The sequence below is a fragment of the Rhipicephalus microplus genome, chromosome 1, assembly GCF_043290135.1.
Source record: "Rhipicephalus microplus isolate Deutch F79 chromosome 1, USDA_Rmic, whole genome shotgun sequence".
NCBI classification, from domain to species: domain Eukaryota; kingdom Metazoa; phylum Arthropoda; class Arachnida; order Ixodida; family Ixodidae; genus Rhipicephalus; species Rhipicephalus microplus.
Window position 1 is genome coordinate 156,655,103 of NC_134700.1, and position 17,168 is coordinate 156,672,270.

The 17,168-nt window shown below is 45.5% G+C and overlaps 1 protein-coding gene across 1 annotated transcript; it reads right to left on the reverse strand.

Annotated features, from left to right (window-relative positions):
* Positions 1-1,088: 1,088 nt before the first annotated feature.
* Positions 1,089-17,153, reverse strand: LOC142765837 (lactosylceramide 4-alpha-galactosyltransferase-like). Its single transcript, XM_075867642.1, has 2 exons — positions 16,889-17,153; positions 1,089-1,912 (listed from the first exon to the last, which is right to left on the reverse strand). The coding sequence occupies exons 1-2, from the start codon at positions 17,151-17,153 to the stop codon at positions 1,089-1,091; spliced, it is 1,089 nt and encodes a 362-aa protein (XP_075723757.1).
* Between the last annotated feature and the right edge of the window lie 15 nt (positions 17,154-17,168).

A 17,168-nucleotide genomic window follows, 5' to 3' on the forward strand; every position in this document is an offset into this window, starting at 1 on the left:
TGAAAGTCAAAGGTCAGTCAACGGGCGTCAAACCCACGATCTCTCGGTCCATGACAACTTATCCCGTGGTCAGTTTGAACGGTTTAAAAAATACTCAAATGAGTTTTTATGTGACAATTACCTGCATGTTTAACCCAGACTTGATATAAATAATCAACATTGGATTGCTAAATAGATAGCAATGAATTTTCAGGTACTGGAAAAGGCAGTGCATCTAGCATGACGCTTAGAAGACGCGTACAACATACAGGGGCAAGCAATTCACTTATATATACATAAAAAAGGAATGAGTACATCGTGATGCTTTTCCTACTTTTTTATTACTACAACACATCCACATCAAGCTCGTGTGACATCAGGGGGAAAAAACGCGTTAGGGCAAACGAGACCTTTGCGCATTCTCTTCCTAAATGTTATATCACGGCTTCCATTTAGGTCGCATGCCGCAGTCACGCCGCAACGAAACGAACGTCTGTGTCTGGAACGTGGGTCATTTCGAACTAGAGTAGAGGAGGACCTGAAAACTGTGGCTCACTCTATACGACGGGGAAAACTGCCCTATAATGCCCACTGCGAGTGCCGCTACTAGCTGCCCAATACCCCAGGATTATTTTTACCCACTAGCCAGCGAAGGGTGCAGCACTACGTGGCCGAAAAAGCAACGACATGCACAGCTACTCAGTTAGTTCATGCTTTTGCTGGTGATGGCGATTGCTTTTCCTAAGTGCGTTCCAACGAATGTGTTCTAAGAACACTCACTTGTGCAATTTATAAGTTGTGACGCCTGGCGCAATTCCATGCATCTGACACGTAATACTACAAGTGTTGCAGAGACTTTTTATAAAGTGTTTATTTTGCAAAGCAGTTTGAAGCAGTCGTGTGGCTCTGCGGTAGCACGCATGCTCACCACGGGGATAGCCGCCAACTTGAAATTTCTGCGAAACTAGTTATTAATCATTATTACGTTTCAACTGTGACCAACTGATACAGAATGAACTCTACATGAAAAATAAGTAAAGCGAACGAGTGCGTTTGCTAGTGCAACATGGCCCAAGCCCCTTTTATGGTTCATCTCTTGCGTAGTCTTTTTATAGGTATCCCGCAGTTGAGGCTTGTCTGTACACTGATGGGCAGTGGATCCGAGCTAGGTGTTCCAGCGGGCTGCCAGATCCGATGATAGCTTTCGTGCCCTTGCTGAACCTGTTCCAAAGGTGGACACCATAGCTGCCATTCACCTCCTCGAGCACCTTTTCGGTCATTGTTGGATCAAAGAACATCTTCCACTCGCCAAAAGAAACCTTGAAGAATGTTGACGAGCTAAGAAAGTTCACGAGCCGAGCATAAAACGGGGCATGGTGCAATTGAGTCAGCAACAATGGGCCGCACGATTGAAAGCTCCGTGGATCGTACTGGCGTGCACACGCCTTCATGAGTGCTCTCACAGCCGGATGCATCTTGCGGAAGAAAAGCACGCTGTTGGTCACATGCACTTCATCTTCCTCGAAAGCAACGGAGTTTTCTAATGGCTCAAGCGACTTCAGAACAATTATGTCTAAATCCAAGTAAACACCACCACGCTTCCAGATAATCGCGTAGCGAAGAAAGTCGCTCAGATGTTCTACGAGAGAAGAGCTTTCACGTAGTGCTCGGCGATTTGAATACAGCCGCGACAATGGAGTGCCCGCCAGTTCGGTGCGCGGCCTTAGCCGTGCCGACGAAAAATTCGGCAGCTTTGAGAGTATGCGACGGTAAGCGCAAGAGTGAAGGTGTCGTCCGGTGTGAAGTAGGTGCACGGTGAAGTCGCCGTTGTGCCGGCTGGCTGACTCGATGCTGCACGCTTGTCGGGCTGTTAGCTTTCGACGGTCAGATGTTTCGAGGAACCATATATCGTGAGCTTCCCTGGCCGCCGGTTCTGCGGAAAGAAGGAAGAGGGACTTGGTGACTACGATGCAACTAACCACAGTGGCGGTAGAAAACATTATTGTACCTCAGAATCCAAGACTTGCTTCTTTATGGCTTATTTTTGTTACTTTGCGGCACTATGCCATTTGGCATAAACTTTAAAAAAATAATTCGCACGAGCTTCACATCGCAAAAATGTACAAACTATGCAGTACAACTGAGCGTTCGCTTGGCCTTTAAACACTTCGCTTATGTTAGTATGAGCTTTTCACCCTGGGCTTTCGTTGTAGTCTTTTGAAGATTCCTCGTAATCGCTGGTGTTTCCTCCGCTTTTGTCTTCTGCAGATCTGCGTCCAACGCCCAGCGCCTGCTGTTTTGGTATCACTTTACTACGTCAGACAGATAAGACATAGTGAAATATACTATATAAGGAGTGACCACTGGAGCCTTCTCGCGGTCCACCAAGAAAAGGTCTGACCAACCGCTAGATGACGTACCCACTTCGCTTTCGCTCCTCTGTTAACACATGTAATAGCCTCCTTGGGAGGACAATAAATACCCAAGTTTGGCATAAATTTTCCGCAAAGAAGAAATTTTATTAATTTGTGCAATTTTTCATAACCGCTCTACATCATGTCCCTCTGAGGACATTTGATGCATTACAACAGAAGACAGTAAAGTGTGAATAGAAAGTGTTGTCTTTCTGCATTTTTTTTGCACAAAGAAGCACATTCATGTGGCTTAGATTTACTGTACATGTATTCCCTTTATGGAGGCGTGGGTGTGTAGCCTAGTGGTAAAGACACTCGCCTTCGGAGCATGGGGGTACGGGATCAAATCCCAGCGTCGGAAAGAAAAAACGGTTGTTAATTTATTTATGCTGAAGACATTATTGGGTGACCAACCACTCGTGACGCTGAAAGCAGCGCAATAGCTGAGCCGCAGGGCCTTACGGAAGTGTCCGCTCTTTTTATGTATGTTTCTCTATGGATAAGTTAGCTTCGGTGACGCGGGCGTTCTCGGACAAGCTGTAATAGGATCTAGAGCTTCACGTCCCTAAACTACGATATAATGACGGACGCCGTGTGTAGGGCCCCGAAAATTGTGACCTGGTGTTCGTTAAAGTGCAGTGACATCGCACACTACGCAGGCCACCACATTTTCCCTCCATCGAAATGTGACCAACACTGCCGGGATCGAACCCGCGACCTTCGAATCAGGGCCGAGCAGCCTTGCCACTACCAACGTAGACTTTTCAAACAAGAAAGCGTTGGTGTTCCGAACTTCCAGCCCGCACTACTTCCCTGGCGGCAAAACGAACTCTTATTTGTGAGACAGTGTGCCTTTACGTTGCCTATTTCGGTACTGAGTTGACCTGTAGTGCCGTTCCTTCGTGTAGCACCCTCTTTTAACAGACAGCTTGAAAGAGCTCGTTTTTCAGAAATTCCGGCATTGGCGCCGTTGGTTGAGCGAAAAATCATCCTACTTGCAGGACCAAAAAAATCAGCCGTCTTTGCGTGACTGCAAATAAAAAAATTAAAAAGTTCCGGGTCAGTGGTGTTGGAACCCGGATTGTTCGCGGGGCAAGCGGGTGTCCTGCCACGCAGCCGTACCCCTGCTTGCGAATACCGGGAAAATTGCTGCCTCTGCTTGGAAATGCAGTGAAAGTAATTTTCGTGCTTTACCAAACACAATGTCTTGTATACGTGCTTCACAATTCACAACATGCAATATTGCCGCAATAATGCGTGGTACAATTGTGCATTGCAATCGGCCGCCAGAAAAAGGGGTAACCGGAATGACTTCATCTATTAAAGGCAGTCACCCACTAAAAAAGCACAGACGCTGCTGCTTCCTTAAGGCCACGTAGTGGGTGCATAGCACGTTCGAAAAGATTTTATACACTAGGTGTTTGAAGTACGCACTAAGAATAGAATATCGCTATCACGTACAACTTTCAAAGGTGAAGCTTAAGGGTCCCCCCCCCCCCCCTTTTTTTTACATAGTTTGCGATTTACTTGGCCTATATCACTCTACGTTTGACTATTTCGATCAGTATGTACTTGACGTGTAGCGCTCTTTTTTACCCATGTTAGACAAAGTGGACGCACAGCCTCTGTGTGTGCCTATAGTACGCAGGTATGCTGCCAGCGCGTGGCGTCTGCGAGTGTCACCGGCAGTGCTTCTCGCCGACGCTATAGTGTCAGTGATTCTTCGCGTTCACGGACCCCAGCTGTTCTGTGTGTGTACACTTAAAGCCAGGAGACATTTTCGTGTGCAAGAAAGCGTGCTTTACAAAACAACGCAGCATAATTTCGATCATTCAGGTGATGTCAGTGTTACGGTATTTTACACACACGAACTCACACAGACACGCACGCACGCACGCACGCACTTCCTCGTTCCACATCGCACGCAAGACAACGTGTAATAGCGCGACCAAAGATATTTAACGGTTATCGCACTAGTCCTGCTCATCGTGCCACCAGACCGACAACTCCGCAACATTTTACTCAAAATTCTAGAACTATTTTAAATGCGAAGTGAACTTCGGCTACATTGAGCGTATCTATCTATCTATCTATCTATCTATCTATCTATCTATCTATCTATCTATCTATCTATCTATCTATCTATCTATCTATCTATCTATAGATCGATCGATCGACCGATCCATCTATCTATCTATCTATCTATCTATCTATCTATCTATCTATCTATCTATCTATCTATCTATCTATCTATCTAGCAGCCTACGACTTTTAGCTGTCCTGGCCGTTTCGATAATGGTAGCGATACCAAACCTGGTATGACATAGCATGACTGCATGAAGAACACATTTGATTAGTAATAACATCAAAATCATGACACGTTTGTTATGAATGTCATGATTAACATTTCATGGTCCTGCAACTCTTGCGGTGGTTTCGTTCACATGGCACGTTGAAAAACTGGTATGGTACGTATGGCATGATTGCATGGCAAACACAGACGACAGAACCTAACAAAAAAACCATGACATGCGTGTCATGGTACATGACTACATGCCAAGATCATGATGCGCTCGCGGCTGTTTGGCTAGCGTCAGATATACAAAATGTGGCATTATGGTACGTGAATGAATAACGAAGGTATGTGACTGGTGCAAACATGATAACCATGAGATGCATGTCATGCAACAACATGACTACATGCCACGCTCATGATGCGGTGGCGGCCGTTTCAGTAGCTTCACTTATACTAAATTTGGCATTACAGATCGTGAATGGATGACGAAGGTATGATACTGGTTCTAAAATAATAAACATGAGATGCGTGTCATGTAACAACATCACTACATGCTACGCTCATGATGCGCTCGCGGCCCTTTTGCTAGCTTCACATGTACCAAACTCGGTATTACGCAACGCGAATGCACGACATAGAATACTGACACATACACACATGATAATCACGACATGCATGTCATGTGACAACACGACTATATGCCACACTGATGGTGGTTCGCTCATGGCGGTTTCGCTAGCTTCACATGCCAAATTTGGTATTACGTGACGCCAATGGATGACGAAGGTATGGGAATGGTGCAAACATGATAATCATGAGATGCGTGTCATGTGATAACATGACTACACGACACGGTCATGGTGCCAATACATTTCGACGTGAAGCAATGCGCGTGCTCTCCGGCGTTCATTTCGTCGCGTCATGCCGGCGTTGCCACGCCAGGCGCCGGTCCTGCGATATACTCACAGGCGCGTGCCGCACTTCACTGCTTCAACGTATCCACGTTTCCGCGCGTCCTTTGTTCTCGGTCACAAAAAGAGGGAGACGCAGCGTTGTCTGGGTAACGCATCGGCGCGAATCGCAGCATGTCGCATTCCGCGCCGGTAGCCGTGCAACCGCACCGATGGACGCTGGTCGCGCCTGGCGTCAGACTATAGACTGCTCGCGTTTTGCTAACGTATAGCGTCGCTGTTCCCAGCGTGCGCGCGCGTCAACGCTATATTTGAGTATATTGGGCCCTTCATGATGCGCTCGCAGCCGTTTTGATAGCTCCACATATACCAAATTTGGTGTTACGTGACGTCAATGAATGACAATATATATGACTGGTGCAAACATGATAATTCTGACACGCATGTCATGTAAGAACATGACAACATGTCACGCTCATAGCGTGCTCGCGACCGTTTCGCTAGCTCCACATATACTAAATTTGGTATCACGTGACGTGAATAGATGACGAAGGTAAACGACACATCCAAACATGATAATCATGACATGGAAGTCATGTACGGCATCATTTACCTCCACCTTGTAACGTTGTGCTGACTTTAAAGTGGCTTATATCAACATTTCTCATTTGTGCTTCGCATATCATCAATTCCCACTGTACGTGAGATCTGCCAATTTTTTTCTGAGAGCTTAAAGGAACACGGCCATAGGGCTTACGCAGGAATGACGATTTAATTAGATGTTTTAGGATGTTTCTTTTGCATATTACCAATGACCCTCAGTAATCCTCGATGTTTTGAGCCAATGAGGAATCACAAATTGGTGAGTGTCTTTTAATGACAGGTAGAGTTACTGACTATAATGTTACATGATGTTGGTCACATCTGCTAAAATGACTGATACTGTGTGTTTAGAAAAATCGGGTAACGATTTAGACTACTAGGTACTCTACTAGGGGAAACTGATGTATATGCAGACGTACCTGGTTGATACTCTTCGATACGATTGGTTAAATTGTAGTCAGTACATGCTATATATCGCTTACTAATGCAAGTTCTAATGTACATTGCAAAAGGTTTTATTATGCAAGTTCAATGTACTCTGCGCAAGGTTTTGACACCAGCATGGTCTCCATTGCCTGTCAATCTATTTATGCGCTTGCTTCTTTCGCGCTTGAAGTACGTCCTTATGCCTATTTGGGGCTTTTAAACACGGGTACAATTTAGGACCAAATATTTTCTGAAAGTAACTGTCACTTGAAAAAAGTATACATCTCTTGCGCACTGCCAGTTTATACATATGGGGCTGAAACATGAAGCGTTACAAAGCAAAAAGTTGGATTACGCTGAGCACATTGCATCGTAAACTTGTAGGAATAACATTACCTGATTAGTGGATGGTGGAATGAGTCAGAGAACCACAGGGGTTGCCGATTTTCTACTTGACAGCAAGTAAAAGCAATGGACCTAAGCTGGCCACATAATGCGTACCACACACATTCCGTGTACGAGCAAGAGAATGGTCACTAATTGATGGGAAATACAGTCAAAGAAGGCAGAGAGTTAGATATCGTGACAAATTAAAAAAAACAAGTTCGCAGGGATGAAACAGAATCAGCTCTCTCAGGACTCAGCATGGGACATCGTTGGGAAAAGTCTTGAGTGATACGCGGAGTTTAACGTCCCAATACCACCGTATGAACATGAGAGACACCGGAGTGGAGGGCTCCGGAAATTTTGACCACCTGGGGTTCTTTAACGTGCACCCGGGCATACAGCATTTCCGCCTCCATCGGAAATGCAGCCGCTACAGCCGGGATTCGATCCCGCGACCTGCGGGTCAGAAGCCGAGTACCTTAGCGACTAGACCACCACGGCGGGGCTAGGAAAAGGTCTTCGTCCAGCAGCTCGCTGAAACAGGCTGAGGATGGTGTTGAGCTTTACAGACGTTTTACAAAAATACTATGAAACTAAAGCTACTGTTTCTGCACTACAGTTCTTCGTCGAGGCATCCGTATTTTGCCGCAAACGAAACGAGTTGTTGCGACTAATTACATATTATCTGTTAGTTACCATTTCAGTTATTCACCTGATGGCAGGTAATGATTGAAGGTAGTAGCACATAGAAATTTATGATATGTGCATTTTTTTCTTTAAATTACAAATGGTGCCCGTGGTTCGAGATATTCATCATTGATCATTACGGGCTATATCAAAACTCATCGCACCCAGCACGCACGATATACACAGGGTCTGTTACATCAGACCTGAATTATGCGCGGCAAGAAATTCATGAAATGGAAGGCGCGTCATGACCCGAGCTGTGAAACAAGAGGAAAAAAATTGGCAGCACACCGACGGAGTGAATGATGGAGAGTGGGGCGAAGCATTCGTCCGTCCATTCAATCTTGCTTTTGTCCGTCCATGCGTCCGTCTGTGTAATCATCCATGCGTCCATCCGCCCGTCCGTGCGTGTGTCTGTTCATGCGTCCGTCCCTACGTTCATCCATGCATTCGCCCCTGCGTCCGTTCATGCGTCCGTCCATGCATCTGTCTGTGTATCCGTTCGTCCATCTATTCAACACTCCAAGTACCACCATCTCGCATTTTTTATCATATATTTCCCATATAGAAGCACCGCCCTCCAGCGGACATTCCAAGGACTAAACGAGAGGTGGCACACGCACATTTTCTTACGGCTTGAGCTTCGGGTCTACTTCCCACCTTTAACAACCTCGAGTTATAGTATATACTAGTTCGCTGTATTCATGGCACTGCGGCCCAACGCTCGCTAAACCTTTCTAAAACCAAGGAGGTTTCGCCCAGCGAGTATGGCGTAGCAAACTTCTTCAGTGAGATAGTGCTCAATGTACATGCCTATGGCTGCTAATGGGAAATGAGAGACAGGAGAATCCGGCTTTTACTTTTTCACAGCTTGCGCTTCGTATCTACTTCCCACCTTACACCACCTCGAGTTCATTCTCGGTATATACTAGTTCATAGTATTCATGGCACTGTGGCTCAACGCTCGCTACACCTTTCTAAAACTAAGGAGGTTACACCCAACGTTACTAGATACTTTTTTCAATCTAGTAACGTTGGTTACACCCAGCGAGTATAACGTAGCAACCCTTTCTTGTCAGATAGTACTCAATGTACATGCCAATGGCTGCTAATGGGGATCGCAGCGTCCGCGCTCACTAAAAGCCGAATGCCGCTGTCTCTCATCCCCCCTTAGCAGCCATTGGCATGTACATTGAGCACTATTTTTTATTGTTCAACAACGCACAGAAGAAATCTTTCACCGGCACCACCTCGGAAGTCAAAATGTTATACTCGTTACACACTACTACAACAGCTGCGAGGGACGAACGGGTGCCGTTATAAGGAGCTTCGCCCCTAAAAGTAATTGCTGTATCGAGCATCGGACGCGACGCACGGAGAACCAAGTGGCCCGGCGTCCGAAGCTCCGGCCGAGAAGTGACAGCCGAGACGCAGACGGGAATTGCCCCTTTACTATTTACAGCATGCTATATACATTGGAAGAGCACCCGCTGGGTGGCCAGGGAACGCTTTCCGAAACTGGAGCAGACACCTATATACCACTGTAATGATAAGACTTAGCACTATGTTAGTGTGCGTAAGTTTTCGTGAATCCTTCCCCCTGTGTTGACTGGGAACCCGTTCGCCAGCGTCATCTGTACATCCCGCAAAACGTACCATGGTGAGCCTGAAACAAGAGACAAGAGTTCATTGGCACTCACCGCTGTGTTGAATGGGAGCTTGTTTCTCGGCATCAACCATCACTAGCCACAGAACAACCGTGGTGAACAAACTGGCGAGTATCACGCGGGTAAATAGGCGACGCCTCGGAATAGTCATTTCACTCTTGAAATAATGAATCGTAGAGGCCATGGCGAGTACTTTCTGAACGGCGACAACGTTTTCTGTCTTACATAAATGGCTTAGAACCTTGAGAGAATAGCAGCGCAAAACCTATCAGGAATCTCCTCGTCTTCTTCTGCACTCTCCGAACGTGCCAGCTTGTCCAGGCTTGTCCATATTTACTACTGTAGAATTGAACTATCGTACATCAGCCGTATTACCTGTCCTTGATGCTGCTTTTAAATTGAGCCAAGTGGCAAACAATGCTTTGAAGAACAGCTGAACACAATTTAAAGTGAGTGCCCCGAATGTTCGAATGTTCTATGGTACGGGTGAAACCATAAAGAGCCTGCTTGCGATGTAGAAAAAAAAAAGCCCTAGAATCGTTGAAAAAATCTTGCAGGCATTTCTGACGAGGGACGAAAAAGGCGAGCTGAGCTTAGGCGAAAGCGGGGGAAAGGCGAGCTGAAGCCACCCCATCCGCTATTCGAGCCCATAGTTCATTTGAAGCTGCACACAATTTTGAAGAGGCGTGCGTTTGCACGGGGTTGGTAAGTATCCCATAGAGTTTCCAAAATATACACTAGAGGGAACTCTGGTGCTAGTGTCGATGGGAGCTGCAACGCGCGGTGCTTCAGCGAGCAAGGGAATGATGGGCAGTGAACAAATTTGTCTAATCTTCGTCATGTGGCCTACTTTTGGCTCCGTGTGTGTTCGTGTGGATTGGACCTGTTTTCTTACGAAACAAATATTAGCAAATGTTCAGTGCTTGCGCTTCACCATTTTATTCTTTTAGACTTACCTTTCAAATCCGGTCACGAAGCTAAAAGGGTTGAATTTTTCTTTCAAAACAAAGTCGAAACACAGCAATAAACGAAGCCGCAAGTACGATTCGCCGCCCGCAAGTACGAACATAGGCAAATGTGTGAACTACCCATCATTCCCATGGTGGCCGTACAATCGCAGAGCCGGAGTCCCCTCTAGTTAATTTTAGAAAACTCTATGATGTGTCCTATTCATAGGTGGATGGATGCTACGAGAGTGCCCGCTGTAACTGGAGTGGTGACATGTGTGCCACCATATTCCACAAAAAATTTAGATGATAAAAATACAACTCCTTCACTGTTCTAATGAAAAAACGTCCTTATCTTTCCCACTATTTATTTTTGATTATTCTCGCTGGTTCTCTGCCACTAGCCATCTCTTGCTTATTTCTTATTCTGTCACAGACGTGTTCATGCCTTTCAATGAGGTATCTAAAACCGAAGGCTTCGTGTAGGCTCCTATTCAAACGTGCACCTGCTTGTATATTTTAAGATTCAATCAGCGTCGTTTCCTTATCTTTATCACACCATGTGCATTGTTCTTCTTTACTGAATATCGCTTTAATAGCTACGCATTTTAAGGCAGCCTGATATCACATCAAACAGTAAAGTGCTTCCTCTTAAGTTAATATAAAATGTCTACCTCCTTAAGATTTTGCCCTTTTCGTTACTTACTCAGAACCGGTCTTGTTTCCATCCCTGCCACCCAGTAAATGCTCTTCGTCTTTCTGACATGACACTGAGCGGCTCTTTGTGTCCATATCGCTTACACTGCTAGCCGTACATTTATTGCTGAGCATGCATCCTTGTTCTTGTTTTCCACTATGTGGCAACGCCCTTACTATGCAAATAACACAAGACTTTCTCTGCCAATCTGCTATCTTTCGCCTCACCGCGGTGGTATAGTGGCTAAGGTGCTTGGCTGCTGACCCGCAGGTCGCGGGATTAAATCCCGACTGCGGTGGCTTCATCTTCGATGGAGGCTAAAATGCTGTAGGCCCGTGTGCTCAGATTCACATGCATGTTAAAGAACCCCAGGAGGTCGAAATTTCCGAAGCCCTCCACTACGACGTGTCTCATAATCATATGGTGGTTTTGGGACGTTAAACACCGCATATCAATTAAACAATCTACTCTCCTTCATATTTATTCATTAGCCTCTCTCAGAACCCTATTTTGCTCTGAGCTCGCGTCGCCTAGTAGAGGGACTTTAGCAGAGGTGACGCAAGGGTGCATAAAAGCGTTGTGGTCATGGCTTCGAGTCGCCAAGAACGAGCAAGGTGGAACAAACTTGACAGACGCGTGATATTGGAGTGCAAAAGCACGTCGATTGCACCTCAGTTACAAGTCATTCAGACGCACGTGTCACGCAAGCACTCGTATTGAAGATTTATTAGGCGTCGCACCTCCACCCCTCACTGAACCAAGGTAGACCGACAACTCCCACTCAGGAGAGTGCGCTTGCAGCGGCATGTTTCACTGCAAATGCCGTCGAAAGTCGATAGTCTTGCGTCTGGACGGAGTGAATAAAACTTTCATTTGATGTTCTGAGCGAGAAAATCTGTGAATGGGATTCTGGAGACGCTGCGTGAAACATGAGCGCCACCTAACAGTAATCTTGAAAAACGAAAGGATGGTCTCTGACATAGCGAACGCGCGGCGTGTTCGCGTTATCTCGGAGGCCATCACTTGTAGAATTCAAGGCGACGGTATAGGTGCCGCCACCGTATCGTCTAAGCAAAGCGCAAGTAACACCCACCTTTTCGTGCATAGTGATGCATTGCCAGCGCAGGGTTGAATACTTACGTAGGCCCTTTATAGTTAAAAGAAATACATTTACAGATATTGACGTGTGGGGCTTGTGCCTCAAGTATGCGTATTATTTCTTTTTAATCGACAATACGCACCAGTATGAACGCCGAGACACGATCAATATTGGTGGGCGCTGCGGATGTGGTTGAATTTTAGCTGTTTCTGGGGACACACTGACAAGTCAACCAAGAGACAGGCATAAATTTCTACCTTTATGTATCGCAAGAAAGACTATTTTTTTAAAGTAGCAAATACAGGTGCCACGTCGAGCAAAGGACCTTGTTATGAATGTAATACGGCGTTGTAGAATATTAAAATAACAAATGGTTGTCACACAAAGCGAATTGCGCAAGAGGGGGGTAGTTCAACACTTGTAACTACTATAGAAGGCGCAGCCATAGCTTTACATTTTCATCAGCCACAAAGCCAACAAAGAGCTCATAATGTATTACATATGCGTTCCAGGTACCTCGACTGTCTGCCGTAATAACGAATAATCGCATAGTGTGTTCCCCACTTCGTGAAAGTTGCATGGTTTAAGGCCTAGTGGGTACCTTGCATATGTAATTGTTTTCGTTGCTTTAATGCTGTCTACAACTTTATCTGGAAAAAAACACCTTTGCAGCTTTCGCTATGACCATGCTGCGTATTCTCACGATTTTACTTCTTATGTAGTTTTTTGTTGTTGTTGTTGTTCAACAGTGGTTACAGACACCAGGGGTGGCGGATAACTATGGCGCCAAAGGGGCCCTAGTTACAATCTCTTAACGGCTTTCACTGTAAAACGAACGTGAAAAACGTCTGAAGCATTTTCCCCTCCTGACGTAACATAACTGCCTCTGAAATGGCTTCAGACCGATCACTGTGACATGGGTGCTTGGGAAGGCGTTTCAAACAGACTCTATGCAGGCTTTATGTTGTGTAAAAAATCACGTTAGCGGAGTAATTGAGTGTTTCAAGATAGTGAAATCAAAACCAGGCATCACACAATGTGAATAGCGTAACGAGTTGGTCATTGAGTGCTTCCAACACATTACAAAAGACTCGACCAAATTTCCTGATCGTCATCGGACGCAACGTCAACAAAGTGCACAACGTCTCTTACAGGTGTGTAGCGGGTAACGCACTTTTCCGAATATCGAATAAAGCATAGTGGACGTTTTCTTACTTCTCAAAAAGTATTCTTCATGTAGTGGGTGACATGCAAGTGTACTTAGTATAATTGCCCCAAGGGTGTCTATAAGAAAGGTTCATCCTGTTATCGTGGCGACTGAGCTGCGGGCTTTTTTTTAAATTTTAATGAAGTCAACATACTTGTCAAAATGCCTAATGTTTCTGGTGCATGTGTGAATCTCATTATAACATATTTTTTAATTTGCATGTTTTTTATGTATAGACACTTCGTAACTTGGTGCGACGCAATTTTCTGCACCACGCCACAGTCTGCCCTTCTGTCTCTAGAATACGGATTCACATGTTACCCGCCAAGTTCTTCTCAATGAATAAATAAGACATATCAGCTTCTTGTGGCATAATCACTTCTTTAGTCTTCACTTGTTTACACAATTTACCGAGGGAGGCTGTAACGAATTTCAAAGTCGGATATCCAAAAGTCTTTTCATCGCCGAGGTCCAGTCGGGTCCTAGGTACCGACGGGGGAATCGGCAGTAGATTTCTCAGTGTGACGACGACTGGGTACAGGATGACGACGGGTATTCCATGCGCTGCGAATGACTGAAGGAGGAGCACAAACGCCACAGCGTTGCCTTCTTCCTCCATGGCTTGATGCGCCCACGTGCCTTTCATGATTTGGTTTGGGAAGATGCTCAGCAAGCTCAGCTACCAAACGTAAGATACCAGAAGAGCATACCTAATCGCTGCACAAAAAGATTGTCAGCAAATCATTACTCGGCGATTCAGAAGCACGACGTCATTGTTTACAAAACACGCTTAGGTTCTCGTGTGCCAGCCCTTTATATGATCTATCGGCTTTCTCCGGCTTCACAGAAGGATTGGAACCCTTCCGTCAGCTCTTCTTACACTTACACATATCTCTTACTACAGTGATGTACTACCGTGAGCAATTCAATCTGGAATACCTTCATATTTTTTATTCATTTTACTGGCATTACAAGTACCGATATGAATGCCAAGAGCCGTGAACAATGATTATTAGTAGCTGACTATTACGAATCTACCGTAATGAACTACCGGAAAGACTGCCCTCCCTAGTTGGGCTTTTAACCATGAATGCTCTGGTGCTTCCCATCATCGGTGAGCTGCTTTGATCATTCAAAGGCGAACAGAGAGATCTAACTCATACTACTCACGACTCTGCATCCACTGTAGACTTTGCACACGCTTCTAATTCATCCTTGACATCTACACCTCATTTAAGTAGGTCACGAAAAAAACTTCTCTTTCATTCATGCATTCAACCAGTGCATCAGCGATTTACATTCATTATTTGTCGCCTTTTTTCACAAAGACAACAACAATATTGGAGAGAAAGTTGAATGTTTGTTTCGACAAGTGCTGTGTTTGGTCCCACAGCAGAATCATCATCGACTCATTAGTGTAACAATGTTCGTTCACCTGGTTTAAATTCCGGCACCGCTTTCGGGTGGATTATTAAAACATGCACAAAAATGTCCTCAAATATATTTAGTGTCTTAATTCTGGCAGTGATTTTAGGTAGGCTAAAGCGATATACATGACAGAAACATGTTTTGACCATCGAAAGATATGAACAAACGTTACGTGAGATCATTCGCCATAAGAGCGAGGAGAAACTGTACTGCTTATAACATATTGGCTTCACATATTTCGCATATCTTCAGAAAAAAGTTCGTTTACGTCAATACCGAGATGACCATAATGTCCCCACTAATTTGAATATTTCCGTTATTGTTATATCAAACAGAAAATACGTCCTCGGCCAAAACACCAAAGCACAAACTGGTCGCAGTTATCTCACGACGGCTCAACCAAAAGAAGTGCGCCATTGGCTGCGCAAAGCCAATCTTTTGTTTCGTTAATTTTCTTTCTTTTCAATTCTGTCGGTGCCATCGCACACTCTCATAGCCGCAGTACATGTGTTCCGTACAACGAAGTGTGCGGTATTTTTACAGCAAATTCCTATGCCGCCATAGTGTCAATATGGAAGCATATTGAGTGTTTGCGCGTTAGTAAATATGCCGCTATTAATCACTTAATTTCAGCAGATAAGCATAATATGGAAAGTAAATTAAGTCCAGTGCTTTCCTATATGCAATACATCACAAAAAACGCCGCTATTAGTTTTCTTCCTGCTCTTCACTGGTTGGATTATTAGTTATTGCAAAAAGTGCACAGCCGAATCCGCATATATAGAACTTACTAAAAGGAACAGTTACTTTTATATGTAAAATGGTTCGCAATAATACTTCAAAAATTCTGCCGTATCGAAGCGAATTTCGGGGCTCACGTTGGCTTCACGGCACTCCCTCGGAATAACGCAATGAAGCCGGCTCCACGGAAACAAACGGAAATGTTTTTTCTGGTTATTTTCCCACTGTATTAGTGGTGCAGGATATATGTGTGGACGGGCCTTATACGTTAGAAAATTCTATTCTAATTAACCAAGGCCACATTGTCGCATGCAGCAGCGCGTTCTTGTCGCAGGCGGAAGGCTTTAGTGTGCGATAGTATTAGTCTTATTCTGTTCTTTTTTTATTACCGTGCAGGGCTGGTGTTTCTCTTCCTTTTATTTTTAATCGATTCATTATCGAGCTCCCACTCCTCCTTATCAAAGCTTTACTGATTCTAACGCGGTTTGGCTGTGCCCCTGGTTTGGGAGGCATTGTGAGCTTTCTGCGCCTGATCGTCGGCGTCAGTGGAACAGTGGCTACGCTGCTCGGCTGCTCACCCAAAGGTCGCGAGTTCGATCCCGGCTGCGGCAGTCACATTTCGATGAAGGCTGAATGGCAGAGGCTGGTTTACTGTGCTGTGTCACTGCACGTTCGAAAGCACCAGATGGTCAAAGCTTGTGGAGCCCTTCACTACCACGTCTCATAGACATATCGTGGTTTTAGGACTTAAAGCCCCAGATATGATTATTATACTTTGCATCCGATCTGTTCTTTCACTGTCTCTAATATTGGCCCCACATGCTTATTCTCGTAAAAGCTTCTTTGAAGAACATGGTATATCCACGAAGTGAATGATGATGATTGGACGAAGAAAAGCGATCGTTCTTTGTTACGTTGAATCACCTGTAACATTGAACACTCACGCATGCAAGTGAGTGACAAAGCGCTGCACAGTTATCTTCAAGGTTTATTGATCATTAAGGGTATGTTGTGTGTAGTTGTGAATTGTGTCTTGCCTAGATTATTACTGCCTTTGTGGTATTGAATCTAGCCTCAAGATGGCAAAGACAAGGTCTCTGCATGTTATCCTGGTGGTTGTTGGTTGTTTTCAGTCATACGAAATTTAACGCATACAGCATTCGAGATGTCATATACTGCACAGGCCAGTCATTGTCCGTGATCACTATCGTCATCAGCGTCATCCCAATCCAAACGGTATAAGCGTGTCGCCATCGCCATCACGGTTACAATGCCCGCCAACGCCGCCAACGGACAAGCCTCCACCTGAAGAAGCTTCACCCCTAAAGTAAGACGTTTTCACTCATTGGCTTCTTAGTGGGTAAGGGGCATGGCGGGAGGGGACCAGGCGCCACCGTACGCACGAGCAGCTCGTGGCCTGGAACGTAGCGCTCGCCCCTGCGCTGCAGAGCGATGGCCGACAACATTCCCAGCAGCGAGGTCCTCGCCGTGCCGGCTGAGCTGTACGCGGCCGCCAGTCCCTTTCCGCCAGTCGACGCGAGCAACGCGCAGTTCTGCAGAGGTGGTGGCTGGGCGGCGGCCCTGTGGAGCCTCAGCGTCACCACCACACTGCTGCTGATGGCGTCGGTGTTGGTCACCGCCTTCGTCACCGCAACGCTGTTCATCTCCAGCGGCGGCGC

Bases quoted from the DNA above. Each gene is read 5' to 3' on its own strand.
- LOC142765837 (XM_075867642.1), bottom strand. From the start codon at position 17,153: ATGAACAGCGTTGCGGTGACGAAGGCGGTGACCAACACCGACGCCATC. The intron at 1,913-16,888 runs GTACGGTGGCGC...TTCTTTCCGCAG, and splicing joins AGGCCACGAGCTGCTCGTGC to AACCGGCGGCCAGGGAAGCT.